The following is a 14503-nucleotide window of genomic DNA, read 5'->3' as shown; positions in this document are numbered from 1 at the left end:
ACTGACACTCTGTTACCAAAGTTCCTCTGAAGTACTGACAGAATACTCTCCTCCCCCAAATTTACATGGTGCTTTATTGGGTCAAGGAATTTTTCCAATATTAAAATTGAAATAAAAGTAAAATGATAAATGTACAGTTCTTGCTGACTGTCCACAACATCTGTTTTTTTACTGGAAACTGAAGGAAGCAATGACATTACACATTAAAAAGTGATTATGTAAGAAAGAACATTTTATTCCACTTTCCAGAGTTTGCACCTTTACAAAATGTTTAATGGGTGTGCTGTGCAATCCCAAAAGCAGCAGGAGGAAAAGAGAAGTGTATTTTGGAGAAAGTGATGACTGGATTTCCTATCCCCATGATAAAAATAATTACTGTAATTAGAAACATCTCAAGTGTCTGCAAACTTTTTGTAATGGTCTAATTACAGTGTGTCCTTGTAGGCAGGGTAAACAGTTTTAACTCTGAAATTTCTTTCCCACCTCTTTCTGTCACTCTTTCTAAAAATTACTGATTTTGATAGGATTTTCACTGGGGAAAGAAGAACATATGCCTGCCTCTCTCTCCATTTGATACCCTGTTAATCCAGTCAGGGTTTTTTGATAATGGCAAAATAGGCTCATACAGATCAGCACTGTAGAACTGAAATGTAGCTTTACAAAACAGATTACACCATATCCTTGTTGAACACTGTATCAGTCAGAACGCTCTTATGATACTGAACAAGCATGTAATTGTCACACTGTGATTTTATTTTCCAGGGTAGATTAGTGCCCAGTCTGGGTTGCAAGTGTCAAGGATTGTGTGTGCCTCTCATGTGAGGAAACAAACCAGTTCTATTTTGCAGCTGCTTTTTCCATGTGTCTCTGTAAAGCAGTACGAAATACTTCCACAGCAAAGTCGACATCCCTCTTAGTAATGCACATAGGAGGCTTAATTCTGAATGTCTGAGGAGAGAGAACAAAAAGAAAAAAGAAATGCTCAAATTGCATGGAAAGAATATGGTTTCAAGCAGCCTATCTGGGTCAGCACTCCCACCCCAAAAAAGTGAGGAAAAAAGGAGAACAGCAGTGTAGGCACTGAGGCTTATGATAAATGTACTTTGAAGTGGAGCAATTTTGAACTTGACTGCACTGAATTGCATCTGACTCATGACCGCCTCTTGATAACCTAACTGCCTCCACAAAAGACCTAAGTAGAGTAGGTCGTGTCTGCAGCTCTGTTTCGGCAGACAGTAAAATCTCAGATGGATTTGTATGAAGAAAGAACAGAGACAGACGTATTTTTCTTTCTTGCAGCTCTACCACAGGGAAAAGTAGTATCTGCTGAGAGTGGCAGGCTCTCCCATTGTGTCAGCCGATTTGCTTTTTTATTATAGGCTGTTTTTATAGGCTTTTAAGAGAATGCATTATGAATGAATCACTAAATACTACATTGTAGTTAGGGTGCTATAGCTGGAAATGTTGGTCAGGAAGCATTATATGTACAGCTACACTTGTCAAGAACGTGGTCTCTTAAATCTGAATGTTTAATCTATGTTTCCAAGAGTATTTATTTTCCATAAGAATCTTTAATTTCAGGTTTTTCTGGCCTCACGTCACGGGACTTAATACAGGAAGAGCAGAGTAATGGGCTTTCTCACCCACAGCCCTGCTGAAGCAAACACTCACAGGTAAACAGCCCTCTTATCAGACAGAATGAGATTTTACTGCACTGAGCTTCAAGTCGTTACCTGCCTCTTGGTCTGTGACTTAGGGAAGGACTGATGAGGTAATAGACACAGTGTCTGATTTATTTTAGCCACCCTCACATGGCAGCTGCCTCCTCTGTGTCAGAGGGCTTCACTGAGGGGCCAGCCCTGAGGCAATTCTCTGCCATTAAATGAGTGCTGCAGGGAGCTGGTGCGTGTCCTGGCTACACCATGGAGTACACTGTCAGCTGCTGTGGGTTGATGGCCTTCACATCCAACTCTCTCTTCTGTGCTGTTGCTCGACTTGTTGTCAACACCATTTTTTTTCCTTTAATTGCCATAGAATTAGAACATTACCCAGCTCCCCAGACTCAAAGAACTACTAGTTTTGTACTGATGTATCAGGTGATAACCTAAACTGTGCAAAGACTTGTTCCTGAGTATTGCTGAGTTCTTCTAAATTGCATAGACTGTATATGTTGCATGCCTTGGTTTTCTCGGGGATGTTGTCCCTCTGAAGGAAAACTCCAAACTTTGAGCTTGTTCAGAATATTTGAAAAGAATCATATAGTTCTTGCCCAGTTTTAAATAAGCAATATTAAACAGAGATGGCTCCTAAGAGTATACATTTTCTAATTTATTTACTAAACTAAATTAACTTAACTTGAGGGAAGCAGGGATGTAGTTCACAAGGAAAGAAAATAAGCTTTATTTATAACCAGAGGTTCAGTACCTGACTGTAGAGCCCTCCTCTGCCAATCAGAACCCCCATGTCTTTACAGTCCTCCCAGATCTGATTGATTTCTTCAGCTGGAAGAGGGCGTCGGCTGTCCTGAGGATAGGAAATACTAAACTTCACTCAGATATTCTAAATTAGTTCTGTGACAAAGATTTATATTCCAGTCTCTCCAACAAATCCCAACTCTAGTGAAAATGTTAGCTGTATAACTTACCTGCTCTCATGAGCCTGTGCAGTTAAGGTGCATGTCACTGTTTACTCAAAGCTTGTGAAATAGCTGAATGATGGAATGTTCTGGCTCATATTTAGCCAGAGCAGTGTTTTCCAACTGCACTGTCTGCTTTTTAACAGGAAATATTTCTATTATTTCAACTGAAATAAAATGGCACTGTAAATTGAAAGGAATGAAGAAGTCACTAACCTTATCTGTCACCATTTCTACTCCAATCATAAGTCCCTTGCCACGGACATCTCCAACAATCTCAAATTTATCCCGTAGTTTAGCCAACTCCAGCAGCATGTATGTTCCCACATCATCACTATTTTTTTGTAGACCGTCTTCTTCAATGGCCTGGTTAAAATGAAGTACCATGACAGTGTTGCAGGAAAAGCTTTCAACACATTCTGTTAATCCCCATTGAACTTGTCACTATATTTATCTCACTTCCTTGCTTTGTTCCTTGACTACCTCACTACTCACATTTAGAAAAACTCATCACATCACTGCTGTGATGATCACAGCATCAGAATACAGTTGCCCATAATACTTTCATATTTCTGAGTCACTTTTAACATTTTTCTTAATGTTTACATTTAATCCAGTAATTCCTGCTCACATGTACTTGTAACTGGAAAATACCTGACCAGAAGGATTATTTTCAAAATCTTACCAGAATGTTTTAACTTTTTTCAGTATCATGAGAAGAATACAATTTGACTGGGCTTATCTATGTGTACTAGGCAGGGAACAGCTTGAATAATATATTATATTTAGCAACAACATGTTTTTTTAATAACAATCTTTTCTTCATTCTTTACACTGTCCTTCTTAATCAGATTTTTTATTTTCAGGCACATACACCACCTACACACAGACCATTAGATGAACCTAACATTTGCATTTAGAAAAATTACATTTAAAAATAATTACCGAAGATAAAGTGGTTGTTTCTACTTTTTTTTTTTCTTTCAACTCCATTTTATTCTTCCTGATTCTAACAATTTCCTTGGAATTATTTCAGAGCCAGGCTCCAAGTTATTTCGGAGTTGAAAAACCCCAAAACATGGGTTCTTTATACAATCATCCATCTTCTTAATAGCTTAAACCCCCCAAACCACTCAGGAAAGCAACACGAATAGAAACAGTGTCTGCTGTAATGAAGTGCACTTCAGGAATGAATGTTCTGTGCATAATCAAGACAAATTGATTTGTAATAGTGACCTACTACCCACTGACTGATTTTCTACTGAATAATAAGTGAAATGTGTTGCACATTTTTCTGTTTTCTTTTTCATGAGGTAATTTTTTTTTCCAGAAGAATTTTTGACCTTAGGTATTTGTAATTGTCTGGTCATAAAAGTTTTTTTAAGCATAAGGTAAAAAACATAAAGTAAGCATAAAGCCTAAAATTTTGTTAAACATGTATGCCAGAAAATAGATTTTCTTAGCTGTGGATTTGTATAGTGCTATGAAAGAATTAGCTAAGGCTTTTCAGTAAGTTCTCTCCTACAATTTTATTAACAAAGTAGAGAGCCCAAGGGAGATAAAGATGATTCTGAAGTCATAATTACAGGGCTCCTAGTCCTTCTAGAGATCTGAAAATTTTTGCAATTAAATTAATCAGGATTTTTTCCTGTGTATGGGACACACTGGGGCACGTATACATGCATATGTTTATGCGCTTTACTCAGTTATTTTAAAAATTGCCCACATAGAAACTTATATGTGCAACTTTCATCTTTTGATACAATTTATCTTGTGGTACAGATAAATTCATATAATGTTCTCCCTACGTCAAGAACTGCAGCTCCAACTACACAGGCCAAAGGGTTTCCTCCAAATGTATTAAAGTGAAGGTTTTGAGCCAAGGAACTTGCAATTTCTGAAAGAGAAAGAACAACACTTGGTTACTCCTTCCATTCATAGAATCACAGAATCATAGAACCACAGAATGGTTTGGGTTGGAAGGGACCTTAAAGATGATCCAGTTCCAACCCCTCTGCCATGGGCAGGGACACCTTCCACTGGAATCAGTTGCTCCAAGCCCCAACCAGCCTGGCCTTGAGTGCTGCCAGGGATGGGGCACCCACAGCTTCTCTGGGCAACCTGTGTCACTGTCTCAACCCCTCACAGTAAAGAGTTTTTTCCTCATATCTAATCTAAACCTAATCTCTTTCAGTTTAAAGCCATTCCTCCTTGTCCTGTTACTCTATGCTCTTCTAAAAAGTCCCTCTGCATTCTTCTTGCACTGAAGGCCAAAATAGGTCACCCCAAAGCTTTCTCCAGGCTGAGCAATCCAAATTCTCTCAGCCTTTCCTCTTTGGAGAGGTGCTCTGCCCCTCTGATCATCTTGGTGGCCTCCTCTGCCCTGTTTGGTAACCATACTGAATTGCTTTAAATATTTGTTACTGTAACAACAATTTCATTTGCTGTGGTTCAACTATGATTCTACTGGAGACAACACAGCAAGATTTCCTGGAAGCAGTCTGTGCAAAATATGAGTATTTCCAAAAATTATACTGCCTAGCAGATACCAAAACAAAACTTATTTTAAAAGTCATGCTTCTAACATATGCTCTCACCTGCTATCTTACACAGACTGAGCCTCCCTAGACTGAGCCTGCCATTTGTAGGAATCAAGCAGCTGGGTTATTTATTCACAGTATATTTATCAGTAAAACAGTGAATCTGGTGAGGATTTCCAGACTCTTTTACCAGCTCTACAAACCACTCACATGTTCATTCCTGCTTCAGTTATACAACTAAACCCATTTAAATACAGCTTTTTACTGATACAGCACATGTGGTAAAACAGGTGAAGCAATGAGGACCCAACTCAATTCTCAAAAGATAGATTGAGAAAAAGTTTTAAGTAACATTCAGCTTTTTAAACACACATCTCTCCACCAGGAATTATTTTGTATTATATTTTGCAATTACTCTGTTTTAGATCATAGTGGAACAGAACACTTATACCTTTTGTTGTAACAACAGCTGCCATTGGGAAGCCATTGCCAATTCCTTTTGCCAAAGTAACAATGTCAGGGACCACACCATGTGTTTGAAACCCCCAGAAATGGCTGCCTGTGCGTCCAAATCCTGTCTGTACCTTTCAAAGAAAAAATTCAGAGATACACTCATCACTTTCTCACACTTTGTGATATAGCTCCTTTTCTTGTGTTTCCATTGTTACTGATTTGCATTAAACAGCAACTGTATCTGGAGTCAACTTGTATTAGGACCCTTATTCAGATTGTTCTACACAAAATGCTATTTATTGTAATTGGGTTTTTCTTTCATGTGATAAAATGTCATCATGTCTTAGGCCTGGTGAGATGCACAAATAAGATGCAGTGTCCTTTTCAAAGTGGAGAAGAAATGTAAAAACATTTGACACATTTGATACTATTGTAGTATTGTTTTAGCTGAGAAAATTCTACTTCTAAAACATATTTGCAGAGGTACAGCAATCAAGTATTTTCTGTGTTCTATGTGTGTCAACAATACTCATAAAAGGAACGGTTATTTTGACAAATCTTCCATCACAAGTAGCATTTGTTGCTACTTACTGCTATTTGTCGCATATTTGTGTAAATTTACTGCTCCCAGAAGGTAAGGACTGAAGTCTGCTACAAATGTTACCTTTGCCCAAAATGAGAAAAAAGGCAGTAAAAACTGGGAGGCTCCTATGCTTGGAAAGATGCAGTTTAACACTGTGTTAAACTTAAGCTATGAAGTGTATCACATTTCACTTAGATTATTTCCAGGCTTCACCTGGATTCTTTTAGGACAACTTTCAGAAGTACCCTACTCTAGAATTCTTACGTAAAAAAATCTGACTCACTTCATCTGAAATGCAAAGGCCCCCTCTTTCCCGTATAAGCTGATAAGCTTCCTTTAAGAAATTTCTTGGGTACTGAACAGCTCCATTAACACCCTGCCAAGAGAGAAACACAATGTTTTCAGGAACAGAGAAGGAAACAGGAATTCTACTTGAGAAAAGAACCTATCAGCCCTCAGGTAACAGCAGTCCTGCAAGCTTCTGGCTCCAGCAATGAAATCACTTCAGAAAGCTCCTGCTCAGGTCACGCATTCCCATTCCACAGTGCTGCCTGCTGCTCCGCTGGTTGTGCTGGCAGGAATGTTTGTGAGATCACTGTAAGACCAAGTCAATTAACAACAAACTGCTGAAACAAGGACCGTGAAAATCTACACACAGCAAAACCCAGGAACTGTTTGATGAGGAAGTTAACCAGAGAATTCAAATTCCTTCTTTGGTTAATTTGTTTAGAATATTGCCTTCTCAATGTCTTTTCACCTTGACAGTTTGCATTTGCCTTGGAAATTCAATTTTTTCCCTCCACCTGGACCAGAACAGCTTTTAAGACTCAAGTACATAAGTACTTAGAAAACAGTAAAAACCAGACAACTGCTCCAGTTTTCCCTTGCAGTCACAGTTCTCACATTGTTTCTCTTGCCCGGGATAAATTCTCATTTTTCCTATTGAAGAACCATGTCAAAAGCAATTGCGAATGTAGGGTGAAACATTTGGAGAATGAATCCTGTGGCCATCAGTTGCTGGACAGCTGTTAAAAATGTAGTGGACAACATGACTAGAAGAGGGAGAAGGAGGTTGAGTTAAAAGTTTACAGAAATAACAATGAAAATTGAAAGGAGATAATAGAAACCAAACCATAGCATGCATCACACTCACTATTTAAATGCAGAAAAAAATATGTATGTTTTTCTGTTAATCATGATTCTTTGTTTAATTTCACAAGAAAAATTCTAGTTCCATTGAAGTCAGTGACAAAAGCTGAAATTTGAAGGCAGTGCATCTAATCTTTCAAACATTTAAAGTGTTTAAAGCATTACAAAATCATAGTAAGAATCAGCAAACATCTATGTTCAGGTTGCAGCTAAAGAATATCAGATTTGAGTATTTATTTCACACTACTTGTGCTATCACAATTGAGAAATGGCAAATTACCTACTTGGATTGGTTCAGCAATAAATCCAGCTACTGTCTTGGGCACTGAGGTATTCAGAGTATCTTTGAACTGTTCAATGTACTGGTCTTTTGCAAGACATGCACCTGTTTAACGGGGAAACAGTTTGAAGGGAATTTACTTCATATGAACAAAACTAGCTTCAAAACATGAAACTTTGCATCTAAGCAACAAGTGTTGTGTGACTGCATGGTAAATACCACCTCTCAAATGAACAGTAAAAAGCTAAACTTTAAAGGAGAGAGTCTCTTCTCGTAAATGTGTACTCCATGGTTAGTGCAGGTAGGAGGATTCTGGAGAATACAGTCTGTGCTTAGATAAAGAACAGAGCAATTAGTATGGCTAATGCTGCCATCCACTAGGGACAGCAAAGCTAAAAACAAACCATTCTGTTATGCGTCCATATGAACTAAAATAATAAAAAGTGCTTGTTGAAACAGTAGAAAAATTGATTGGAACTGTTGTTAGCTGCACAGCAGTAGAAGAGATTTCATACTGTGTTGTATATGGAACATCTTGCCCCATGTAAGACCTCCACCTATTGCTGATTGTCCTTATTATTTGCCTTATTCCAATATAAAAGCTGGAAAGCTGTCAGAACTTTAGAAACCACAAAAAAGACCATCAACACTTCTGTTCTTCCAGATGTGCTGAAATGAGTTCCACAGCTTCCAGAGTTGATCATGACAAATACTGGAAACAAACACTGGGATTTCAAGAAGAAATCTGAGAATGTCGTGTCATCTGTCCCACATTTTTCCCATAGGGATGCAGGGTCCTGAGATAATCTGCAATATTTCCTTTGGGTCAGCCTTGCAAAACGGAACCAGACATCTACTTTGCTTGAGGAGGTAATCATAACATATCTTCACTAGTATTTTGTAATCCAAAAATTTTTGTCATGGACCAACCTTCAGTACAGCTGCATTTTCGAACAGTTTGCACTGGAGAATCTCTACAATGGCTGCCTCCCCATGGACCACGAAAAACATCTGGTAACATTGTCTGTCAGACATAAGAGAAATAGCTATAGATTTGATGATGGCTTTCTAAGAGATCTTTTGATCTAATGACTAATGGCAAAACAGAAAAACAGCTGTTAGAATCAAGGGGCAAACACAATTCAGGGAACTTGTGTGAAGAACACTAGGGGGATAACACCAAATAACCAAGACAGTGTTGGAATCAAAAATTTAGACTGTTCCATCAATAAGCACTCAACTGATTTTTTATTCCTTTTTTCATTCTTAGGATATTGGTTACCTAAAGGTAATGCCAGCATTTAAGAGCTTCTGGTAGTATTTTGGTAATCTGAAATAAGAACAAAATCTGCAAAGTAGAGTGAGGCAGGCATAGCTAACAGAGAAAACTCCAGCTTTCTAATCCTTGCTGCTGATGAAATACCACATGAATTAGGGCACTCACTGAGATAGGCTGGGAAGCTGCTGTAAATGAGCCTTCCTATGGTAAATAACATGGCTGTCACCTGTAACTATTGGAGTCAACAATAGCAGCTTCTAGACAGAAAGTTACTCCAATCTGCTCAAGGGCAGGGACATTACATACTGCCATTTAACCTCAGTGGATCTCCTTAACAGGTGTGTCTCCTGTCTTGCTGAGATAGGATTCCCATTCATTATAGTGAAGGATCTGCTCCAGACCATCTGAAAGCAGCTTTGCACAGATCTGACAAAACAAACTTGAAAAAATGGGTTCAGAACATTATTTTGCTCCTTACACAGACTCCCATGAAAACATCAAGCATGACTAAAGAACTGCAAATCATGGACCACTTGTGTTATGGCTGTTCTAACTCCAAATTAGCCTAAGAAACTATCCGTGGAAGAAAAGGGGACTCTGGCTCTTGTTGAATTTACACAGCAGAAGCTGCTACACTGCAGTTTTGATTAGTGGCCATAAAGCGCTTGAGAGCAGAAAACAGCAATTGCTGAAATACTCAAATAAACTGTTAGTTACCCAGATTATGAAAAAAAAAAAATTCTCACAGTTGTACAGCCAAAGCCATTGGCAACACCATGCTTATAAGAAGTCAGAGATGTCAAACCCAGCGTGTAAGGGCTGCCTCCGTGGTATCCTCCTCTGCTCAAAAAAAACAAAGCAGATCAACATCACTCATTTCTGAGAAGTGTCTGGAGTAATATCAGTTCTGAGAAGGCATGCTTCTGAGATATAAATTGTTGGGGAAAATGTGCATTTTTACACTGAAACTAAGAAGATTCCTACTGCCATTTTTTGCACTGCCTTTTGATGCTGCTATTTCAAATATAAAAGCTGTGAAGAAATGTTTGAGAGGAGATGAGTACAATCATTGGAACCAACAGTGATTCAGACAGTGCCTCATGAAATTCTACTGTAGCACCTGATCCCTACAGAGCAAACATCTCTGTCTTTTGAATCTTGGAAACAGTTGCTGTCTCCAAAAGGTGTTGCCAATCATTAAACTAAATGGTGGTTTGCTGTCAGTTTTATATACAAATCAAAATTGGTTAGTGAGGATACACAAGCAAGGTAGGTACCCAATGTTCTGTTGAACACAGTAACAGAAAAATACAGCTCTTCATTAACACAGCCATTTATTCTAATACTTGAGGCTCCCTGGGCTGCACAGTAAAGGGAACTGTTTATGCTGGTGTTTACAGTGCCCTGGTGTTCAGCCCACATCCGTCCCTGTCATTAAGCCAGAAGAGCTGTTTGTGTACCTGTGCAGTGAACTGTGGTTCAGGGCCCTGACAGAATAACAAGGCTGCAAAGCAAACAAAACAAAAATCAGCTCCCAAGCAGAGCAGTTCCCTGCTGAGGTTCACTGCACTGCTGTTCCAGAGGTACCTTTGCACCCACAGGGGCACTGCAGAAGGGAAATGGAGGAAGAAAGGAGCAATTGCTCAGTCTTGGTCTGGCCATGAACAAAAGCCTACCAAAGCACACCCTGAACACAGACATCAGATCATTTTCTAGGTAACACAAGCAAAAATTGCAGGTTGCATTTTTATTGCAAACTAGTCCTAACATGCTGTATGAAAACTTCAGCTCCTGATTTACTCCTCTTTGTCAAATACAGTAATTTTACAGCATTCTCCTCTGCAGACCTGGGGTGAAAAGTTCTCAGTTATTTCTTGTTTTAGGCACACAGAGAGTGATCCCATACACAGAGTAGTTTTGTGAAGCTGTGTCGGCATTACCTGAGAGAGATGATGTCAAAGTTACGAGTGTGTAGCCTTGCCATGAACATAGCTAAATCATTGGCTTCTGACCCACTGTTGGTGAGATAAACCACCTGTGGGAGAACACTTGGGATCAGTACAGCACAAAAACACCCCCTTCTTCTTTGGCATCAGACCACGTCCCTTAGTAACATGATGAATTCTAGCCTAGCACTGCCACAGGGCAACCTCATCACGATAAAATTAGTATTGCCCTAATGCTACAGATGAGAACAAAGATCCAGCGGATGTGCTCTGGGAGGGTACAGAAAAATCTCAAAAGGTTTCTATTTACAGGTTTTTCTAAGATAGATTTCTGATAGAGAGAAATTAAAGTGTTGGGTCAAACTAAGCAGGACATTTAAATTTTTTTTTTTTACTTTCCTTCCATCTTTAAGATTGCAATAGCTTAATGGTCTTCTGCTAGCCCAATTTCATTTTATCACCAATTTATTTTACCTGAGAACAAAAGTTATTTTTCTAACTGTTTCACTAAATATGAAACATGACATTTTTGTGATTTATCTGTTTAAATGTCGGTAAACATTTACACATACTACACAAAATACTGTCAAACAATTTCCACTGTGGATTTTCATGAGATCAAAAAAATTAAGGTCAGCTATATGTCAGAATAGTACACATCTTCTTTGTTCCTCCAAAGTAATTTTTAAGCCCGCAATGCCTCTTCACAGTGACAAGTGAAGGGAGAAAACAAACAGAACAGAAACTGGGGATATTATGTCTACAGCTAGGTCTGAAGAAAAGGCCCTGAGCACCCTCGTGCTCTTTAACTGACAGTCTCTATTCCCCATACAGATTTTCTCTCTAGAGATATCATGGCTCTCGATTATTTAATAACTACTTCCTATAAACAGAGACCCACTTCACCAGGCCCTGCTCCTGTCAAAAGCAATTTACCTTCAGTGGATCTGGAAAAAGAGAAGTTAGCTTCTCCGCATACTCGTGGATTGCTGGGTACATGTAGATGTTGGTGGTATGCCACAGGCGAGCCAGCTGCTTCTGGGTAGCCATAGTTACCTTCCTGCATGTAGCAAGGGAGAGACAAAGGGATGGAATTCCACACAGGCTCTTCATTCATACATGCACATACCTCTCTGCTATTGATTCTGCAAACGCAGATGCTGCACCGTGCACCAGATGGAGGAACAAGCAGACCAAATTAATGAATCCTTCAAAATGTAGCAGAAACTGAACTGTGATACATGTCAATTCAGTAAGTTATATTCTGGTTTTAGGCTCACAGTGCTGTAGATTAATGAAGCACAAAACAATTATAGGTGTCTCTTCCTGGGTTTTGTACCATAAATCAAAAAGCAACATACTTACGGGTGACAGTGTCCAACACTGACAGTGACAATTCCAGCAAAGAGATCAAGGTATCTTCGTCCCTCATGATCAAACAACCACTGCATATGCCCCTGGTGCAGCAGCAATGGCCTCTTGTAGTATGTTCTCAGTGAAGGTGCAATATTTTGTTCACGGATCTTCTGCATGCGTTCATAGGTATAGGACTGAGTGGAATAAAACAGTCAGTATCCACCCCAGCCTTCCAAAGATCCAGACTCATGGAGTTGGTGTGGAGCACACAGATTACACAGCTGTCTACAGGATTAAGATTGTAACAGATTCTGGCACATAGAAGGCTGTTCAACAAACCTCTGAAACTCAGCTTTTTGAAATAAAGCTGTGCTTCTGCAAAAACCTCTTCCTTAAAATGTTTTCAAATTACAGATTTGTCACACAGGTATATTTACAGGTTATATCCTAGCTGTAGCAGTTGGGCTGTGCCCAAAGAAGCAAATTTTATAATCATATTTAGCAGATGAACCTGTCACCCAAACTCAGTAATGAAGCTTTATTTAAATTCAGTGTAGTATGCATGACTTACTTCATATTTTTCAGGTACAAAATCACAAGGAGGCATTTTTGTTTGCGTGGAGAGAGAACTTTTCCATTTCTGCTGCCTAAAGGCAACTATAAAATAGTAAAAGAATTATGAAACACTTGGCAAACTACACACCTAAAAGATTTGCTCAATAAACTTGTTCAATGAACACACGAGCTACAGTCACAGAAAATTTCGGAGGGTTTTTTTTGGTCTGAGAAGTTTTTTTTGGGAAAAATAAGTAAGAGGCAGAATATATGTCATTTTAAAAGAAAGGGGTTTATGTCTCACCCATTAAAACTCAAGTTTTCAGTTTCACATGGACTTCTATTTTGACAGAAGAATAATTTTTATTTTGAAAATAAAACCTATTTCTAATACAAGTTCTTGTCTGGAAGCAGTGGGTGAATGCTATGCAGCCAGGTGCCCAGGGTGACTGCAGCATGGGCAGTCCCAGGGAGCAGGGCAGAGGCAAAGCTGGGCTCACCGAGAGTGCCCTGCATAAATGGAGCTGAGCAAGGTCCAGGGTCCACCCAGGCAGGAGCAGCAGCAGATGGGGCCAGGGCAGGGCTGGACACAAGGCCACAGCAGAAGTGCAAGGTCCATCCAGGAGACAGAGCCAGGGCTGGGCTGGTGGCAAGGCTCATGGCTCAGCTGAGGCAGAGACTGAATGGGGCAGAGATGAAACCAAGGGCTCCTGGACAAGGGGTACAGCCCTGGGGGAGGCTGTTCAGGGGACACGAGCTGTGCTTAGGGCCCTGACAACTCCAGCTGCCATCTTCCATCCTTGCTCCAAAATCCTGGGAACATCACACTGTCCTGCCTTTCATTGAAGTGCCCATGCAATTCAGCAGGTATCAGAGACACCTGATTGCCCAGAGAGGTTGTGGAGTCTCCCTCACTGGAGATATTCAAGAGCCCTCTGGACACAATCCTGTGCTGTGTGCTCTGGGGTGGCCCTGCTGGAGCAGGGAGGGTGGACCAGATGACTCACGGTGGTCCCTTCCTACCTGACCCATCCTGTGATTCTGCCAGGAGTTATCTCAAGAGACTCTATTCCTGCACCTAGAACACTAACTACTGAGAGTTACACAGTTGTTTTTAAAAGCCAAAGGTTAAAACACATGTGAAATGTAAATGACTGAAGAATAAAGTTTCCTGAAATTAATTAGACACAATGGCACGTCCCTTACAACGACTTACAGCACTAATGAATATAGAATCTACAAGAGACCCTTCTCAAAAGAGTAGTTGAAAACCCATGAGTTAAGGAAGCTTTACCCTTGGAACTCTTTCCAAGGGATTTGCAGCTGCACCAAAAGCGCTTCCACCCCGCGCGCAGGCACGGTGCTGCCGTCCCTCCCGAGCTGCACAGAGTCCCGGCCGCCCCCGGGCCGCGCCCCCGGACGGCGCCCCCTCCGCTCCCTCAGCGCCCCCTGCGCTCTCTCAGCGCCCCCTCCGCTCCCTCAGCGCCCCCTCCGCTCCCTCAGCGCTCCCTCTGCTCCCTCACTGCCCCCTCCACTCCCTCAGCGCCCCCTCCGCTCCCTCAGCGCCCCCTCCGCTCCCTCAGCGCCCCCTCCGCTCCCTCAGCGCCCCCTGCGCTCTCTCAGCGCCCCCTGCGCTCTCTCAGCGCCCCCTCCGCCCCCTCAGCGCTCCCTCTGCTCCCTCACTGCCCCCTCCGCTCCCTCAGCGCCCCCTCCGCTCCCTCAGCGCC

General features: G+C 40.8%; 1 protein-coding gene across 1 annotated transcript; it reads right to left on the bottom strand.

Moving 5' to 3' along the window:
• Window positions 1-256: 256 nt before the first annotated feature.
• On the bottom strand, window positions 257-12867 carry AGXT2 (alanine--glyoxylate aminotransferase 2). Its single transcript, XM_071425571.1, has 13 exons — window positions 12793-12867; window positions 12231-12415; window positions 11802-11925; window positions 10860-10954; window positions 9666-9759; window positions 8571-8664; window positions 7645-7745; window positions 6495-6587; window positions 5627-5759; window positions 4444-4532; window positions 2852-3001; window positions 2425-2523; window positions 257-948 (listed from the first exon to the last, which is right to left on the bottom strand). Exons 1-13 carry the CDS (start codon window positions 12826-12828, stop codon window positions 838-840), a joined length of 1404 nt encoding a protein of 467 aa, XP_071281672.1. The 5' UTR covers window positions 12829-12867; the 3' UTR covers window positions 257-837.
• Window positions 12868-14503: the final 1636 nt, after the last annotated feature.

This window comes from Agelaius tricolor, unplaced genomic scaffold (genome assembly GCF_023055355.1).
Source record: "Agelaius tricolor isolate 1412-34295 unplaced genomic scaffold, bAgeTri1.0.p SCAF_4, whole genome shotgun sequence".
Lineage (NCBI taxonomy): Eukaryota > Metazoa > Chordata > Aves > Passeriformes > Icteridae > Agelaius > Agelaius tricolor.
Note: the sequence above shows the minus strand (reverse complement) of the source record. Positions and strands in the feature narration are given on the sequence as shown.